Source organism: Pongo pygmaeus, chromosome 10 (genome assembly GCF_028885625.2).
Source record: "Pongo pygmaeus isolate AG05252 chromosome 10, NHGRI_mPonPyg2-v2.0_pri, whole genome shotgun sequence".
Lineage (NCBI taxonomy): Eukaryota > Metazoa > Chordata > Mammalia > Primates > Hominidae > Pongo > Pongo pygmaeus.
The window spans coordinates 109,081,718-109,099,720 of NC_072383.2; the positions used below are offsets into that span (position 1 = coordinate 109,081,718).

The 18,003-nt window shown below is 45.7% G+C and overlaps 3 protein-coding genes across 4 annotated transcripts in view; 2 read left to right on the forward strand and 1 right to left on the reverse strand.

Annotated features, from left to right (window-relative positions):
• GPN3 (GPN-loop GTPase 3) lies at positions 1-16,828 on the reverse strand. 2 transcript variants are annotated; one of them, XM_054444967.2, is made up of 9 exons: positions 16,031-16,828; positions 15,715-15,934; positions 12,660-12,768; positions 7,118-7,285; positions 4,942-5,066; positions 3,251-3,366; positions 3,023-3,119; positions 1,178-1,306; positions 1-552 (listed from the first exon to the last, which is right to left on the reverse strand). In XM_054444967.2, exons 1-9 carry the CDS (start codon positions 16,375-16,377, stop codon positions 490-492), a joined length of 1,374 nt encoding a protein of 457 aa, XP_054300942.1. In that variant the 5' UTR covers positions 16,378-16,828; the 3' UTR covers positions 1-489. The 2 variants fall into 2 exon arrangements, with proteins under 2 accessions (XP_054300942.1, XP_054300943.1); XM_054444968.2 differs by lacking the exon at positions 15,715-15,934 and having other exon boundaries at positions 16,031-16,195.
• LOC129010558 (large ribosomal subunit protein eL31-like) lies at positions 8,373-8,807 on the forward strand. Its single transcript, XM_063646740.1, has one exon. It carries the CDS (start codon positions 8,415-8,417, stop codon positions 8,661-8,663), a length of 249 nt encoding a protein of 82 aa, XP_063502810.1. The 5' UTR covers positions 8,373-8,414; the 3' UTR covers positions 8,664-8,807.
• The window catches only part of FAM216A (family with sequence similarity 216 member A), a gene marked incomplete at its 5' end in the record, with an annotated part of 21,718 nt that continues 20,121 nt past the window's right edge, over positions 16,407-18,003 (forward strand). The window contains one exon of the mRNA XM_054445268.2: positions 16,407-16,573. Within this exon, the coding sequence (XP_054301243.1) occupies positions 16,407-16,573 (167 nt within the window). The remainder of the gene's footprint in view (positions 16,574-18,003) is intronic.

The window sequence follows — 18,003 nt, forward strand, 5'->3', positions numbered from 1 at the left end:
TCTCAAAACATAGTTATTTTTACTTTTTAAGTTATATAAATAATATACATTTTCAATATAGGAAAATGGGAAGATACAGATAAGCAATGGTCTTATGTATATCCTTGCAGCTTTTTCCCTTCGGACATACATATTTTGTTACAGTAATTCCTGCATCTCAAAAATAATACAAAAAGTGAAAATAAGTTCAGACTAGCCTTAACCTTAGCTCAGGTGCTAATTTATATATAAATCTATGTGCATTCATTTCAATTTTGACTTATAAAATCTAAAGTGATGCTGTTATAATACTAAAAGATTCCACTTTAAACAGCAGCAGTTTCAGAATAATTAAAAATTTGATTCAGGCATGCGGCTGATAAAGAACGCAGTATTACTTTTTTCATTAAAATAAGTAGCTTTCTACTATCGCATCCTTTGAAGAGAAGAATGTTCTGCTGGTTTGGCCACAAGCTCTTTATGTATAGATGGTTACTTTTAGTAAACTCTTCATTCATCCTGGCATTCTTGAAAATATTCGTCAAACATAGAGGAAGACTCATCTTCACGTTCCTGACACAACGGAAACACAAAATAGAAAATATATTCATTTCCCCTCAGTCAGAACTAGTATGTGTTTAAATATTTTTCAGGTAATATCCTATGTGGAACTAATTACCCAGCACCAGCTCCAGGTGTTGCTTATAGGTAACTGTTAATAGTAAGAAAAGGCATGATTGACAGATTTTTTTCCAGATATGTAGTAAATTAATGTGCTTCTGTCTCAGAAGCATTTCTCATTTGAATTTACATTCAAGATGATTCTTGGCTAATTTCCTGTGATAGTGCTTTACTTTGCTAGCAGTCTAGTGGTCAGGAAAATAAAAAATAAATAAAAAAATGCTTTGCTGATACTATCATTAGTCTTCTCAATGACATATGTGAGGGCAGCCCAATTTCACCTCCTCTTTACACATACACACAGGCTTCATCATACTGCCTCAACAAAAGTAGAGTAAAAGTGATACTGCTTGTGGAGTACAGTGTTAATTTCAGAGATCACCCAGAAAAGCCCAGTTAACTGCCATCAATAAGACAAAAAACTAATTTAAGGAATCGCCTGGATTATGCAAGAGTCCAGTGAGTGCTGGCAAATATTTTTATCAAAAGCTAACAAACACCCCAAACCAGAAATTACCTTTGGTTCTTTAAATTCTAGGTCTTCTCCATATTGAATGGCAAAATCAATATGCTGCAATACAATGTTCATGCTTTCTTCATCTGACTGATCGTAAGGTAAAAATCGAACCATGCTGTAGTCATCAATCTACAAGTTGCGGATTTCAAGAAAAGTTCATTCTGAAGTTGTGCAAAATACATAATTTTCAACTTATATTTGAGTTTTATAACCATTTGTACTTCTGAATAAAAACACTGATGTGTTTACAGGAAGAGGAGGAGAAGGGATAGCTAGACACAGAGAGTAAATCATTGATTTTTCTAACTTCTGATCTGCTAGAACACTTGTTAGCTTATTCTTTAACTAGACACTGTTTCATGGCTATTTATCTGAATTCAACAACCACTGGAAATTTCACAGGAGAACAAACAGTCCTGAACTCTCCAAATGGTTTGAAATAATATGTTGGTAAATTTATTGGCCACTACCAATAACTACTTCTAAATTAAACTGCTGACTGACCAGCCCACAGCCCTTTTCCCTCCTCCACTTTGCAGAAAATAGGGTTGAACTGTGCTTTTTATATGGCAAATGACTGGACACAGGCAAACACTTGACCAGGTGTTGAGGAAAAAACCCCAAAAAACTTCAACTTTTTTTTTTCTCTTTTTTTTTTTTCAGAGACAGTTTTGCTCTTGTTGCTCAACCTCTGCCTCCCAGGTTCAAGCAATTCTCCTGCCTCAGTCTCCTGAGTAGCTGGGATTACAGGCGTGCGCCACCATGCCCCGCTACTTTTGTATTTTTAGTAGAGACGGGGTTTTACCATGTTGGTCAGCCTGGTCTTGAACTCCTGACCTCAAGTGATCCACCCACCTTGGCCTCCCAAAGTGCTGGGATTATAGGCGTGAGCCACTGTGCACCTGGCCCCCTTTTTGTTTTTATTTTTGTTTTTTTTGAGATAGGGTCTCTCTGCCGCCTAGGCTAGAGCACAGTGGCATGATCATGGCTCACTACGCCTTGACCTCCCAGGCTCAAGGGATCCTCCCACCTCAGCCTCCAGAGTAGCTGGGACTACAGGTGTGCAGCACCATGCCTGGCTTTTTTTTTTTTTTTTTGAGACGGAGTCTTTCTGTTGTTGGACGAGGCTGGAGTGCAATGACACGATCTCGGCTCCCTGCAACCTCTGCCTCTGGGTTCCAGCAACTCTCCTGCCTCAGCCTCCTGAATAGCTGGGATTACAGGCATGCGCCACCACGCCTGGCTACTTTTTGTATTTTTTAGTAGAGACAGGGTTTCACCATGTTGGCCAGGCTGGTCTCAAACTCCTGACCTCAGGTGATCCACCCACCTCGGCCTCCCAAAGAGCTGGGATTACAGGCGTAAGTCACCACGCCTGGCCTAATTTTTTTTTGTTTTTGAGACAAAGTCTTACTCTGTTGCCCAGGTTGGACTGCAGTGGCGTCATCTCAACTCACTGCAACCTCCACCTCCCGATTTCAAGTGATTCTCCTGTCTCAGGCTCCCGAGTACTAGGATTACAGGTGCACACCACCATGCCCAGCTAATTTTTTTATTTTTATTTTTAGTAGAGACAGGGTTTCACCATGTTGGCCAGGCTTGGTCTTGAACTCCTGACCTCAAATGATCAGCCTGCCTTGGCCTCCCAAAGTGCTAGGATTACAGGTGTGAGCCACTGCACCTGGCCTAATTTAAAAAATTTTTTTAGAGATAGGGTGTCACTATGTTGCCCAGGCTGGTCTTGAACTCCTGGACTCAATCTTCCCGCCTTGGCCTGCCAAAGTGCTAGGGTTACAGGCATGAGCCACTGCACCTGGCCAAAAAATCCAAACTTTAAAAGCTTACCAGTCCACATATAGCTTTAGTCAGTTTCTTGAATTTTTTGCTTCTTAAGTCACTTGTAGAATCTTCTAATAAAGAATACATGTCTGGATCTAAAAATCTTTAAAAGACAGAAAGACTGATGAATTCAGGAGACTAGGTTTATAAACAGCCAAACTTCCCATCTAAATAAAACAGAAGGTTCATCTCTGCAATTGAGATCTGATAATAATGGAAGAACAGTGAACTCACTTCTCAATTTCCTTTTTTGCTTTTTTACTCAGCAGATCCATTTTTGTCATGATGTTGACTTGTGGAATTTCTAGAGAGATCATGGCACTCAGGGCTGCCAAGATGCCAGAAATAAACTGAAGGAGGAAACAGAAAAGGGAAGATGAACTGACTGTTGCCAACAAAGTTACCTGGTCTTTGCATAGAGTCTTCTATTCCTCACTGGAACAGAACTGGCCTAAATAAAAGAAATGCAAGCTGGACGTGGTGGCTCATGCCTGTAATCCCAACACTTGGGGAGGGTGAGGCGGGCAGATCACCTCAGGTCAGGAGTTCAAGACCAGCCTGGCCAACGTGGTGAAACCTTGTCTCTACTAAAAATACAAAATTAGCTGGGCGTGGTGGCATGTGCCTGTTATCCCAGCTACTCGAGAGTCTGAGGCAGGAGAATCACTTGAACCCAGGAGGCGGAGGTTCCAGTGAGCCAAGATTGTGCCACCACATTCCAGCCTGGGCAACGAGCGAAACTCGGTCTCAAAAAAAAATAAAAATAAAAAATAAAAATAAAAATAAAAAAAGAAATGCCAGTTCAGAACATGTGGAAAAGGCAAAATTATTTATATTTTATTAAAAGTAATGCTAGCCATATAGAAAAAAATGTTCCCTAATCAAATGCTTGACTCTTGGTTCCCAAAGGTGAGGGAAGATATAGATAACACACAGTGATCACAAATTTCAATTTAGACAGCACTTTAATTTCCTTTCCCATCTAATATTCCTTAAGAGCTATTAATAAAAAATTTAATCTAGGTAGTTCATAAACTGGACAAAAGGTCCTCAGAAAATTAAAAATAGACTATGTTATAAAATAGCCATCTGCTTCAGTTTTTTCTCCCCACTACTTCCTCTTTTTTTTTTTGAGACAGAGTCTCACTCTGTCACTCAGGCTGGTGTGCAATGGTGCGATCTTGGCGATCTCGGCTCACTGCAACCTCTGCTTCCCGTACTCAAGCGATCCTCCCACTTCAGCTTCCCAAGTAGCTGGGACTACAGGCACGTGCCACAACGCCTAGCTAATTTTTGTATTTTTTGTAGAGAGAGGGTCTCAGTCTGTTGCCCAAGCAGGTCTGAAACTCCTGGGCTCAAACAATCCTCCTGCCTTGGCCTCCCAAAGTACTAAGATTATAGGTGTGAACCACTTCGCCCAGCAACCTCAGTTTTTTTCTTGGTAAGCAGTTCCTCCTAAATCTCTATGATATAATAATTTACTATTTTTGATTAACAACATGTTATCATAATTTAATAACAAAAGGGATAAAATAACTCTGGAATCATTTGTGAAATGTTCAGAATCACACAATAATTAAAGGAACTGTCATCTGCTTGAACTCATAGTTTAAAAATCTATAAGAGACTTTGGGAGGCCAAGGCAGGTGGATCACTTGATGTTTGAGGTCAGGAGCGCAAGACCAGCCTGGCCAACATGGTAAAACCCCGTCTCTACTAAAAATACAAAAATTAGCCAGGCATGATGGCACGCACCTGTAATTTCAGCTACTCAGGAGGCTGAGGCACAAGAATCACTTGAACTGGGAGGCGGAGGTTACAGTGAGCTGAGATCATGCCACTGCGCTCCAGCCTGGGCAACAGAGTAAGACTCTGTCACACACACACACACACACACAAAATCTGTAAGAGATTTAGCTTCAGACCTTGAATGACTCCACCATGAACTGAGAATCAACAAGAAAAACTCCACAGACTCGGAACTCCCACTGCTCGAGCTGCTGGACCAGCTGTTTCATCACAGGCAGGTGAGTGTACAACTCAATCTGACCTACATGAAGAGTATTGCAAGAATTTTAGAAATAGCAAGTATGTTAAATCATCAAGTTAGAGGAAACAAATTTTCCCCATAAGATGGATAAAAATAAAAGCCAACACATTTTTAAGGGGCCCACAGCCTCTCAAAGCAATCATAAAACCTAAGGTACTGCCACCATAAGAATCCCTAACTATTAAGTTTTATGTAGAAAATGAGGTTCTCTGGTTGGGCAGGGTGGCTCATGCCTGTAATCCCAGCTGTAATCCTAGCTGTGGCAGGTGGATCACTTGAGGCCAGGAGTTCAAGACCAGTCTGGCCAACACAGTGAAACCCCGTCTCTACTAAAAATACAAAAAAATTAGCCAGGCATGGTGGTGCGCGCCTGTGGTCCCAGCTACTCCTTGGGATGCTGAGGCACAAGAATCGCTTAAACCCGGGAGGAGGAGGCTGCAGCGAGCCAAGATCACGCCACTGCACTCCAGCCTAGGCGACAGAGTAAGACTCTGTCTTTAAAAAAAAAAAAAAGAAAGAAAGAAAATGAGGTTATTCACACTTTAGTTTTCTGCCAATCAATGTGAGTGTTATTGGCCAGATGCCATGGCTCACACACCTGTAATCCCAGCACTTTGGGAGGCTAAGGTGGGAGGATAGCTTGAGCCCAGGACTTTGAGACCAGCCTGAGCAATATAGTGAGACCCTATCTCTACAAAAATAAATAAATAAGTGCTACAAAGATATCTATAGTTTGGGAATATTCATCAAGCTGTATACTTATGATATACATACTTTTCTGTGGGTATATGTATGGTCAATTAAAAGCAAGGGGAAAAAAGTGAGGGCCATAAATGGTCAAAGCCAGGTTAGGCTCAAGTTGAAAATTAACAATTTGGGCTGGATGCGGTGGCTTACACCAGTAATCCCAGCATTTGGGAGGCCGAGGCGGGTGAATCACCTAAGGTCCAGAGTTTGAGACCAGCCTGGCCAACACAGTGAAACCTTGTCTCTACTAAAAATACAAAAATATCTGGGTGTGGTGGTGGGTGCCTGTAATCCCAGCTACTTGGGAGACTGAGACAGGAGAATCACTTGAACCCAGGAAGTGGAGACCGGAGTGAGCCGAGATGGCGCCATCGTACTCCAGCCTGGGTGACAGGAGTGAAACTCAGTCTCAAAAAAAAAAAAAAAAAAAGAAAATTCACAATTTGGCTTCAGAAGCCATGATGTGCTATTATCTGTCTCCTACCAGTCACACCTCATGACAATTGCCTCTTTGTTTATTATGCTCCAGCCACACTGGCCTTTTCAGTGCCTTAAAACAGCTTTGTTCCTTCCTCCTGGGAGGTGTTCAGCAGGCTGTGCCCTCTGCCTTCCTCACCCTCAGCCTCCAGCCCAGCTGAAAGACCGCCTCAGATGCCTCTCTAACGGCCATTATCTGTGTGACGATCTGTGCTACTCCTGTGGAATACTCAATGACAACTGAATATTAAATAATCATTTGGATGCCTTTTGTTTGTACTGTCTTGAGTTCTGCCAAATGTGAGCTCCATGAGGCCAGAGACCATGGCTATCTGTGCTCTATGGTATTCTCAGTGTACAAAGCAAGCACTTAATAGATATACTTTTTTTGTTTTTGAGACAGAGTCTCACTCTGTTGCCCAGGCTGGAGTGTAGTGGTGCAATCTTGGCTCATTGCAAGCCCCGCCTCCCAGGTTCACGCCATTCTCCTGCCTCAGCCTCCTGAGTAGCTGGGACTACAGGCCACCACGCCCGGCTAATTTTTTGTATTTTTAGTAGAGACAGGGTTTCACCATGTTAGCCAGGATGGTCTCGATCTCCTGACCTCGTGATCCGCCTGCCTCAGCCTCCCGAAGTGCTGAGATTACAGGCGTGAGCCACTGTGCCCGGCCTCAATAGATATACTTAATAAGTCACAGCCATTGAATAAGAATAGCTTGGTACTTTACTGCAGTATAGTTTAGAGCTATAAATACTCTCCTTTCTCCTACTAAGGATGGAACTATCAAGACTTTAAGGAACACAATGCATTCAAATTGTTGATTCACCTGGACAATCAAAAAGGATATAGTCGTCCTCTACGTGGCCAAGACAGTTCTCCAGCCAGTCAAAATTATTGGCAAAGTACTCCATGCAAAATACCAATCCTCCATTGGGACCGAATCGCAGAGAATCATCCTCCATTACATCATCCACCTCGATCAGTTCCCGGATGTCTGAAAAGGACAGATAGGGCCCAGAATATATGTGTCCCTTCAAAAATTGTTATCCTTACTAGAAATAGAACATAAAAGTTAATAATTACATAAAAAACTCATATGCAGGAAATTATTTATGTACATGGCTTTTCACTGTAGCAGTGTCCATCAATAGAGAACTGAGCAAATAAATTATTGTACAGCCCGACAATGGAATACTACGCAGCCATAAATGGGGAAAATCTCTTTAGGTATTAATAGTAATACAACCTCCTAGGCATACTGTTCAGTGAAAAATGCAAGGTGCAGAACTGTGTAAGAATGCTATCACTGGTGTTAATAAAAGACAAAAATTCACTACATAGACATAATACGTATACATCTTGAATTTTATGTGCACAGGCTATGAAAGAACACACCAGAACTGGTAACACTGGCTGCTGCCAGGGAGGGGAGCTGACTGCTGGGATGCAGACCTGAGAGGAAGATGTTTTCCTGTATACTTACTCTTTAGTACTTTTACATTATGAACCATGTGAATATGTATTACCTATTCCAAAAAAGTACAAAACCAAAAAAAGAAAACCGATGACCATTTCTTAACACAATGACACTAAGGAAACTATTTCACCTCCTTGAGCCTCACTTTCCTTATCCTGGGTTAGAAGGATGAGAACTATGAGATAATATATCAAAATCACCATCAGGGGCTAGGCGCAGTGACTCATGCCTGTAATCCCAGCACTTTGGGAGGGTGAGGCAGGCGGATCACTTGAGGTCAGGAGTTCAAGACCAGCCTGGCCAACATGCTGAAACCTGTCTCTACTAAAAATATAGAAATTAGGCTGGGCGTGGTGGCTCATGCCTGTAATCCCAGCACTTTGGGAGGCCGAGGTCGGGGGATCACGAGGTCAGGAGTTCGAGACCAGCCTGGCCAACATGGTAAAGCCCCATCTCTACTAAAAATACAAAAATTAGCCAGGCGTGGTGGCGCACGCCTGTAGTTCTAGCCACTCTGGAGGCTGAGGCAGGAGAATCACTTGAACCCAGGAGGCGGAGGTTGCAGTGAGCCAAGATCACGCCATTGCACTCAAGCCCAGGCGACAGAGCAAGACTCCATCTCACTTTCCAACTTGGACCCAGCAGAATGGCTCCCGCAAAGAAGGGTGGCGAGAAGAAAAAGGGCCATTCTGCCATCAACGAAGTGGTAACCCGAGAATACACCATCAACATTCACAAGCGCATCCATGGAGTGGGCTTCAAGAAGCGTGCCCCGCGGGCACTCAAAGAGATTCGGAAATTTGCCATGAAGGAGATGGGAACTCCAGATGTGCGCATTGATACCAGGCTCAACAAAGCTGTCTGGGCCAAAGGAATAAGGAATGTCCCATACTGAATCCGTGTGCGGCTGTCCAGAAAACGTAATGAGGATGAAGATTCACCAAATAAGCTATATACTTTGGTTACCTATGTACCTGTCACCATTTTCAAAAATCTACAGACAGTCAATGTGTATGAGAACTAATCGCTGATCGTCAAATACATCAAATAAAGTTATAAAATTGAAAAAAAAAAAAAGACTCCATCTCAAACAAAAACAAAAACAAAAACAAACAAAAATAGAAAAATTAGTCAGGTGTGCTGGCACGTGCCTGTAATCCCAGCTGCTCAGGAGGCTGAGGCAGGAGAATCACTTGAACCCAGGAGGCAGAGGATGTAGTGAGATGACATGGTGCCACTGCACTCCAGCCTGGGCGGCAGAGAGAGACTCTGTCTCAGGAAAAAAAAAAATCACCAACAGGAAAGGCTTAAAAAATTCTGGTATGGTTATCTTACTAATTTTTGGGAATCAGTATATAGAATCTTCTACCTTAGGTTTTTACTTATTTTTGTGCTCAAACCTACATTCTCCATTCACAAAGGACTGAGCTTCATTCACAGACACATTTATACTGACAACACCTTCCTACCCTCTCCCTTAGCGATAAATAACAGATAACTGATCCAAATTGGGACAATCAATCTGGCTTTCTTTCTTTTTAGACAGAGTCTCACTCTGCTGCCCAGGCTGGAGTGCAGTGGCATAATCATGGCTCACTGCAACCTTGACCTCGTAGGTTCAAGTGATCCTCCCACCTCAACCTCCTGAGTGGCTGGGAATACAGGCACCCGCCAGCACGCCAGGCTAATCTTTGTATTGACTTGTAGAGATGGGGTTTCACCATGCTGCCCAGGCTGGTCTTGAACTCCTGGGTTCAAGCCATCCATCTGCTTTGGCCTCCCAAAGTGCTGGGATTACAGGTATGAGTCATAGCGCCCATCCTAAGTCCTCTTTTTAACTAAGCTAGCTTAGAGTGGTTTCCGTTTGCTGCAAGCAAATGGTTCCAAAGTAATACAATGCCTTTTTTCTCAAAGATAAGAATTTCACGTCTCCTCCTGTCCCTTCAATCTGCCTCCCCGCAACCTGCTTACTCACTAACAGAAATCAAGTTTCCCTTTGCACTTAGTGAGTGCAAAGAGAACGTCCCCAAACCTAAAACGACCTGTCTCCCTCCACAGGAAATTATATCATACACTCAACAAAGTTGTAAGAGTCACCCTTGATTCCTTACTTTGCTATGCCTTCTTGGTTCAATCCCCCACAAAATGCTGTTAATTCAACTTGCAAAATATATTGAATCTGTCTGCTTCCTTATATCTCCACCGTGACCACCCTAGTCCTGGTGTACACCTGGCTAACTACAACAGCAGCAGTGCAGGTTGTACTTCTTTTTTTAATTTTGAGACAGAGTTTCGCTCTTGTTGCCAAGGCTGGAGTGCAATGGTGCGATCTCGGCTCACCAGAACCTCTGCCTCCCGGATTCAAGCAATTCCCCTGTCTCAGCCTCCACAGTAGCTGGGATTACAGGCATGTGTCACCACGCCCAGCTAATTTTGTATTTTTTTTTTTTTTTTTTGAGACGGAGTCTCGCTCTGTCGCGCAGGCTGGAGTACAGTGGCGCAATCTCGGCTCACTGCAAGCTCTGCCTCCTGGGTTCACGCCATTCTCCTGCCTCGGCCTCCCCAGTAGCTGGGACTACAGGCGCCCACCACCACGCCCGGCTAGTTTTTTGTATTTTTAGTAGAGACGGGGTTTCACCGTGTTAGCCAGGATGGTCTTGATCTCCTGACCTTGTGATCCGGCCGCCTCGTCCTCCCAAAGTGCTGGGATTACAGGCGTGAGCCACCGCATTTTTGGTAGAGATGGGGTTTCTCCATGTTGGTCAGGCTGGTCTCGAACTCCCGACCTCAGGTGATCCACCCACCTCAGCCTCCCAAAATGCTGGGATTACAGGCATGAGCCACCATGCCCAGTCATGCAGGTTGTACTTCTACTCTCAACCCACTAGAGTTCATTTTTCATCTGAGCATCTGAGTTATTTTTTAAGACATAAATCAGGCCAAGTGCGGTGGCTCATGCCTATTATCCCAGCACTTTTGGAAGTCAAGCTGGGTGAGTCGCTTGAGCCCAGGAGTTCGAGACCAGCCTGGAAATCGAGACCAGCCTGGGCAATGAGACCAGCCTGGGCAACATGGAGAAACCCCGCCCCTACAAAAAATACAAAAATTACCCAGGCATGATAGTGTGTGCCTGTAGTCCCAGCTACTTGGGAGGCTGAGGTAGGAGGATTGCTTGAGTCCAGGAGGTTGAGACTGCAATGAGCTGTGATCAGGCTACTATACTACAGCCTGGGTGACAGAGTGAGACCTTGTCTCAAAAACAAAACAACAACAACAACAACAACAACAAAAGGCCGGATGCAGTGGCCCACGCCTCTAATCCCAGCACTTTGGGAGACTGAGGCCAGCAGATTGCTTGAGCTCAGGAGTTTGAGACCAACCTGGGCAGCATAGTGAAACCCTGCCTCTACAAAAAAAAAAAAATATAAAAATTAGCCAGGCATGGTGGCACGCACCTGTAGTCCCAGCTACTTGGGAGGCTGAGGTGGGAGGATGGCTTGAGCTCAGGAGGCAGAGGTTGTGCCACTGCACTCCAGCCTGGGCGACAGAGCTGGACCCTGTCTCAAAAAAACCAAAAAACCCCCAAAACGTATATCAAATGTCAATCCTTTCCTCTTCTTAAAACCCTCTAGTGGCACCCCACTGACAACAGGATAAAATCCCATCTTCTCATGTCCTGTTAGCCCCTACCCACTTCTTTCTTTCAGTCATTACGCTTTAGCTCACTGACATCTTGGCTTTCCTGGAGAATACCAAATCCTTTCTCAACTCCAGGCTATTTATTTATTTATTTTATTTTTCAGAGATGGATCTTGCAGTGTTGCCCAGGCTGGACTTGAACTCCTGGGCTCAAGTGATCCTCCCACATCAGCCTCCCAAGTAGCTGGGACTACAGGCACATGTTGCTGCACCCAGCTTTGCATATTTATTGATCTAAATGTTCCCTCATTTTGGAAGGACTTTCCTCAGCCTGAGGAGCATATTACCATCCTTCAGGTCTAGGCTCAAAGATCCCCTCCTCAGAGTCACCATCCTCCCTGACAATCTTAGCTAAGGCAACCTCTCCCAATGAGTACTTCTCATGAGCCTGTCTGCAGCCATCACATTCTGTAACATGCTCATCATGTTGTTTATTGCCTATTTCCTAAAGGGCTGGTGTGGGCAGGGATAATGTCTGTATTATTCTCTGCTATAACTCTGGTGTCTGGCATAAAACAGGTGTTCAACAGACACTTGAATGAACAAATTAAAAGAATTAAAAAAAACAAAGCCAGGCTCCTGACTTATAGTGATCAGCAATATACCACATGATTCCCTACAGCAGGACTAAGGACAAAAGGGACAGAATGAAAGGGTGCTGAGGGAAGTGTCCATTTCCTTTTTTTTTTTTTTTTTTGAGATGGAGTCTCGCTCTGTTGCCCAGGCTGGAGTGCAGTGGCACAATCTCGGCTCACTGCAACCTCTGTCTCCTGGGTTCAAGCAATTCTCCTTTCTCAGTCTCCTGAGTAGCTGGGATTACAGGCACACGCCACCACGCCCAGCTAATTTTTTTGTGTTTTTAGTAGAGACAGGGTTTCATCATGTTGGTCAGGCTGGTCTCGAACTCCTGACCTCGTGATCCACCCGCCTCGGCCTCCCAAAGTGCTGGGATTACAGGCGTGAGCCTCTGCACCCGGCCCCATTTACTTTTAAATCTTACATCAAAGACCAAGCAAGGATACTGTCACACATATCACCATGAACAGATGTGACCAAATGACAAGCTCATGCTATTTACCATAAAACCAGGGATCCAGACTATAATAACTATCTGTGCTAAGCAGCTAGTACTCACTGCCTCCCCAGCCCTTACTGTTCCTGAAGGTGGGGGGAGCCTCTGCTCAGGACTTACCAGCCATCACGGAGTAGTTGAAGTGTTCTGCTGCTGGATCCAGGTTTACAACTTGGACAGACCGGTTGAGGGCTTCACAGTGCTGGACCATGGTGGCACAGTAGGTGCTCTGTAATGTCACAAGGCATGAGGTTAAAGCAACAGGTAGTGTAGTGCTACCTTCCATACTCTAGAATACTATCCACTAAGGTGAAAACTATGCCTTCATCAACTAAGAGGCTGACTGACAACAAGGGAAAAAGATACCTGACTGGGCTGCAGATTCAAACCTGACTTAGACTCATGGGTAACTCTGGGGAATTTACTTCTCCACTCTGCCCCTCAATTTTCTTGTCTCTAACTGGGATGTCCTCCATAATCACTAAGGCTCCTTACTGTTCTAACATGTGACAAGTGGTATTTAAAGGGAAGATTTCTGGTTACATAGTGTAACACCTAACACAGTGTCTCTACCAGGACTTGTACAGCCCAAACAAAGCTTTAGGTAGGATGGTCAGGGATGATGTTGCTGAGTAGGGGATATCTGAGTATATGAGAAGGAGCTTGCCAACCTAAGGGGAAGAGCATTCCAAGATGAAAGAATGCCAAGGTCAATAAATAGTCTGGAGGTGGCTATCAGTTTGTAACTTTTGGTTTAGATAATTGTTTATCCCTTATGTAGTTGTTACCATACTATGTTAAAATCTGGGGCTGGGTGCAGTGACTCACACCTGTAATCCCAGTACTTCGGGAGGCCAAGGTCGACGGATCACCTGAGGTCAGGAGTTGGAGACCAGCCTGGCCGACATGGTGAAACCTCGTCTCTACTAAAAATACAAAAATTAGCCGGGTGTGGTGGCGTATGCCTGTAATCTCAGATACTCGGGAGGCTGAGGCAGGAGAATCGCCTGAACCCGGGAGGCAGAGGTCGCAGTGAGCTGAGATCACACCACTGCACTCTAGCCTGGATGACAGAACAAGACTTCTGGCTCAAAAAAAAAAAAAAAAAAAAAAAAAAAGTCTCTAGGCTACTGATCTATGTCATCCTCTGTTCAAAGTCAGAGATGTGTCTTATTCAGTTTCCCAAGCACAGGGACTAGCACAATACCTAGTACATAATAAATACTTGATAATTGTTTCTAATTGACTTATTATGTTTAAAGATAAGCTCCACAAGGGCAGGGATTTTGTGTGTGCATGTTTTTTTCCCCACACAACCCCCAGGGCCCAAAACAGTGCTTGGGATAAAGAACATACTTAAGGAATGTTTCTGATAATAGGCATCAAAAGCTTATAAAGATACTTGTTTAACACAATCAGTCCAAAAATTAAAATAGACTATAGAAAACACATCCACCATGCTGTCCTCTCAGTGCCTTTACACATACTGTTGTCTCTGTCAGGAATGCCCTCTCCATACATCACACACTGTATCTTTTTTTTTTTTTTGTGCAAAGGGTCTCACTGTCACTCAGGCTGGAGTGCAGTGGCACCATCATAGCTCACTGCAGCTTTGACCCAGGCTCAAGCGATTCTCCAGCCTTAGCCCCCCGAGTAGGTGGGACTATAGGCTCTCGCCACCATGCCCAGCTAATTTTTGTATTTTTGGTAGAGACAGGGCTTCACCATGTTGCCCAGGCTGACCTTGAACTCCGGGGCTCAAGTGATCTGCTGGCCTCAGCCTCCAAAAGTGCGAGGATTACAGGCTTAAGCCACCACACCTGGCCACATCACACTGTATCTTAATTGACAGGTCATCTATTTGTCTTCCGCAACAGACTACAGACTCTGGGTAAGTTAAAGGTCATAGGTATCTTAGTTACATGTACATGTTTTTTACCCAGAATAAGTCAACAGCTTAGAACAATGTGTTTGTTAAAGACTGAGGCCACACAACACCTCCATACTCTAGTGTTTCCCACACTTCTTTTTTTTTTTGCGACAGTACCTCTGTCACCCAGGCTGGAGTGCAGTGGTACGATCACCACTCACCACAGCCTCAACCTCCTGGGTTCAGGTAATCCTCCCACTTCAGCTTCCCGAGAAGCTGGGACTACAGGTGCCTGCCACCAGGCCTGGCTAATTTTTGCATTTTTTTGTAGAGACAGAGTTTCGCTGTGTTGCCCAGGCTGGTCTCAAACTCCTGGGCTCAGGCGATCCGTCCACCTCCATCTCCCAAAGTGATAGGATTACAGACGTGAGCCACCACGCCTGGCTATGTTTCCCACACATACGTTATTTGATCCATATCTTCACCATTCTCACTGTATTTGAATGTTCCTAACATTCCCTTAGTATTTGTTTACAAGAAAAAATTTTATCCCTACTGTAAACTGAAAACCACTTATATTTGACATAACGTGAAATTAGACATAAAATTATATAAAATCTTTAAATGTTCTTATTTTTAGCTAAATACAGGTGCCTATTAAAAGCTCTGAGACTAAGAACTGCTCTTTGAAAAGACTTGGGGATTAAAGAAGTGCTGAAGATACACACTAGCACCGAACATAATTTCTCCTAAATGCGAAGTTAAGAACTGAAAGAGAAATGAAAAGGGAACAATTTCTTCAATACATCATCTGATGCTCCTTAATGTGGGGTCCATGTACCACCTAAAAGCACCTTAAATACCAAAAGTCCATGTCCCAAGTTCTGAGAAACAGTAATTAATGAGACCGCACTTTACCCTCCTGGGAGCGAGACAGGGCCGGATTCTGGAGTTTAGACAAAACTAGATTTATATTTTTTTGCTGAGCAAAGAACTTAATTAACCTTTCTGTGTCTCGTTTTCTGTAAAACGAGAAAAATGAGATCTCTCTCACAGGGTTGTTGTAGAAATAAGCGAGGCGTTTAATCTGCTGCCTGGGGCTTAAGTATACAATAAATATTAACAACTACCATTATTTCCCTTTCAAAACAACAACAAAAAAGAACGTGAAGCCAGACAGCAGAAATGAGTTGCGTGGGGTCTCAGTGTTCCCAATACACACACCCGCCGGCTCACTCCCTTAGGACCCATCTCCCGCCTTCCACGTACTCCTACTTTTCTCTCCCTGTCCCCGCAGATCCTCACCTTCCCGCTGCCCGCGGGGCCCATGACCAGCTGCGCATACCGAGGCATGTTGGTTCCCGGAGCCGCCCGCCACACTCCCTTAGCCTTCGCGCGACGCCCACTGAGCTCCGGGAAAGTGAAGTGCGAACCAATCGCAATCCACATTCTTTCTACGTCTTCAGTTCTACCACACCTCCTACTACGGGGCAGCCCGCAGGCCAAATCCCGTGAGAAACGCGTCCTGAGAAAAAAGGGGAGGGGTGAGGGAGAGGATTTGCGCGTGCGCAGAAGTAGTTGTTGGAAATTGGCCGTTGGGATGCAGTCTGAGCTTGGATACCTGAGTAATAACGGACAACAGATAAAGCTCCGCATCCTTGCGCCACGTGCTTCGGTCCGTGGTTTGCGTGGAGACGTTTGACCTGTATGGTGACCCTCGCGATTTGCAAATGTGCTGAGGATCTGGAATACTGAAGTGGAAGGCACCTCTTGTTTTGGGGAGCATGTATATTTCCCTCTTGTGACGCACTGCTTCCACAGAGAGGTGCAAACGTGCAAACGCTCAGCGACCGCAGCGCTTCTGCCCCTCCCCCACTGTAACTCCGGGGTCGCGTATCTGCCCGCCCCGCTCTCCCGAAGCTCTTCGGGCAGTGTCCGAACGGCTTCGGAGGGGCGAGAAGCCGGCATCCCGCCTCTCCGGAATACTCGCAGCCTGACGCACGCGTGCGGTCGGGGGAGGGACGCTGGGACAGCTGCTCCTGCACACGGCTCGCGGTCTCAGCGCCGCGGAGATGCCCGGCCAGGGTCCGGGGTCCGACTGGACGGAGCGTAGCTCTTCTGCAGAGCCGCCCGCAGTGGCCGGGACCGAGGGTGGCGGCGGCGGGTGAGGTTGGGGGCCCCGGGGTAAAGGGTGGCAGCGTGGGGCCCCCGGGTCGTGAGCCCCGTGGAGGAAGGCTGCGGCCGGCCTCTCGTCTTGGGGCCTGGCCCCGGTGCCCTCAAGTGGGAGGCGGGGAGCAGTTGTGTTGTGGACAGGAGGGCAGAGGGGAGGACTGCCTCACGGTTGAGGGAGGGCCTCTGAGGGAAGCTTCGGAGGAGCGTTTGGTGCAGTGGCCACGAGGTGACTGCGACAGTCGCCCGCGTGCATCTCTCTGCCCCGAGGGGGCGCTGCGAGCCCTGCTGGGACGTTTGCTGTCTGGCACCGAACTGTGTGTCCACCGAAAGGCGTGGCGGCGGGGACAGAGGAGGAAGATGTCCCCTGGTTCAGCTGGGGGCATCCAGGCCCATAAACCAGTTCCTTCCCTCTAGTGACATGAGCCACCTTCCTGTCAAACGGGGATTTCTTTCTTTTTCTTTTTTTTTCTTTTCTTTCTTGTTTTTTGGAGCGAGACAGTCTCGCTCTGTTGCCTAGGCTGGAGTGCAGTGGTGCGATCTCAGCTCACTGCAACCTCAGCCTCCCAGGTTCAAGTGATTCTCCTGCCTCAGCCTCCCGAGTAGCTGGGATTACAGGCGCCTGCCACCACGCCTGGCTAATTTTTGTATTTTTAGTAGAGAGGTGGTTTCACCATGTTGGCTAGGCTGATGTCGAACCCCTGACCTCAAGTGAGCCGCCCGCCTCGGCCTCCCAAATTGCTGGGATTACAGGGTGAACCATTGGGCCCGACCTCAAACGAGAGTTTCTAATCGCCAATGAGACCAATGACTGAATATCCGAGGTACCTTGATCTTGACATTTTCTTCACACTGAAGTTCCTTTTTTCACAAATCTATTTCGTTTTGAGCAGGTTTTTACACCTATTTCCTAGATAGTGAAGACAACGAGCTGTTGAAGTCACTGCTGGAGACTCTACCTCCTCTTCCTCTCCCTACTTTATTCCCTAAAAGCAAGAACTGCGATGTTTGCCGTTCAGTACAACCCGCAGTCAGGGCCCCTGTTGCACCCATGGACATCCTTTTTTTTTTTGTTTGAGACAGAGTCTCGCTCTGTCGCCCAGGCTGGAGTGCAGTGGTGCCATCTCAGCTCACTGCAAGCTCCGCCTCCCGAGGTCACGCCATTCTCCTCCCTCAGTCTCTGGAGCAGCTGGGATTACAAGCGCGTGCCACCACGCCCGGCTACTTGATTGTATTTTTAGTAGAGACGGGGCTTCACCGTGTTAGCCAGGATGGTCTCGATCTCCTGACCTCGTGATCCGCCCACATGGGCGTCCTTTTTGTCTCTGGTGCTACTGAAGACTTCTTAAAGATGGGATGGAGTCTTAGGTTTCTTTTCTGTTCTTCACAGTCCTTGGCCGACTGCAGGATCCTAGTGTATCAGGA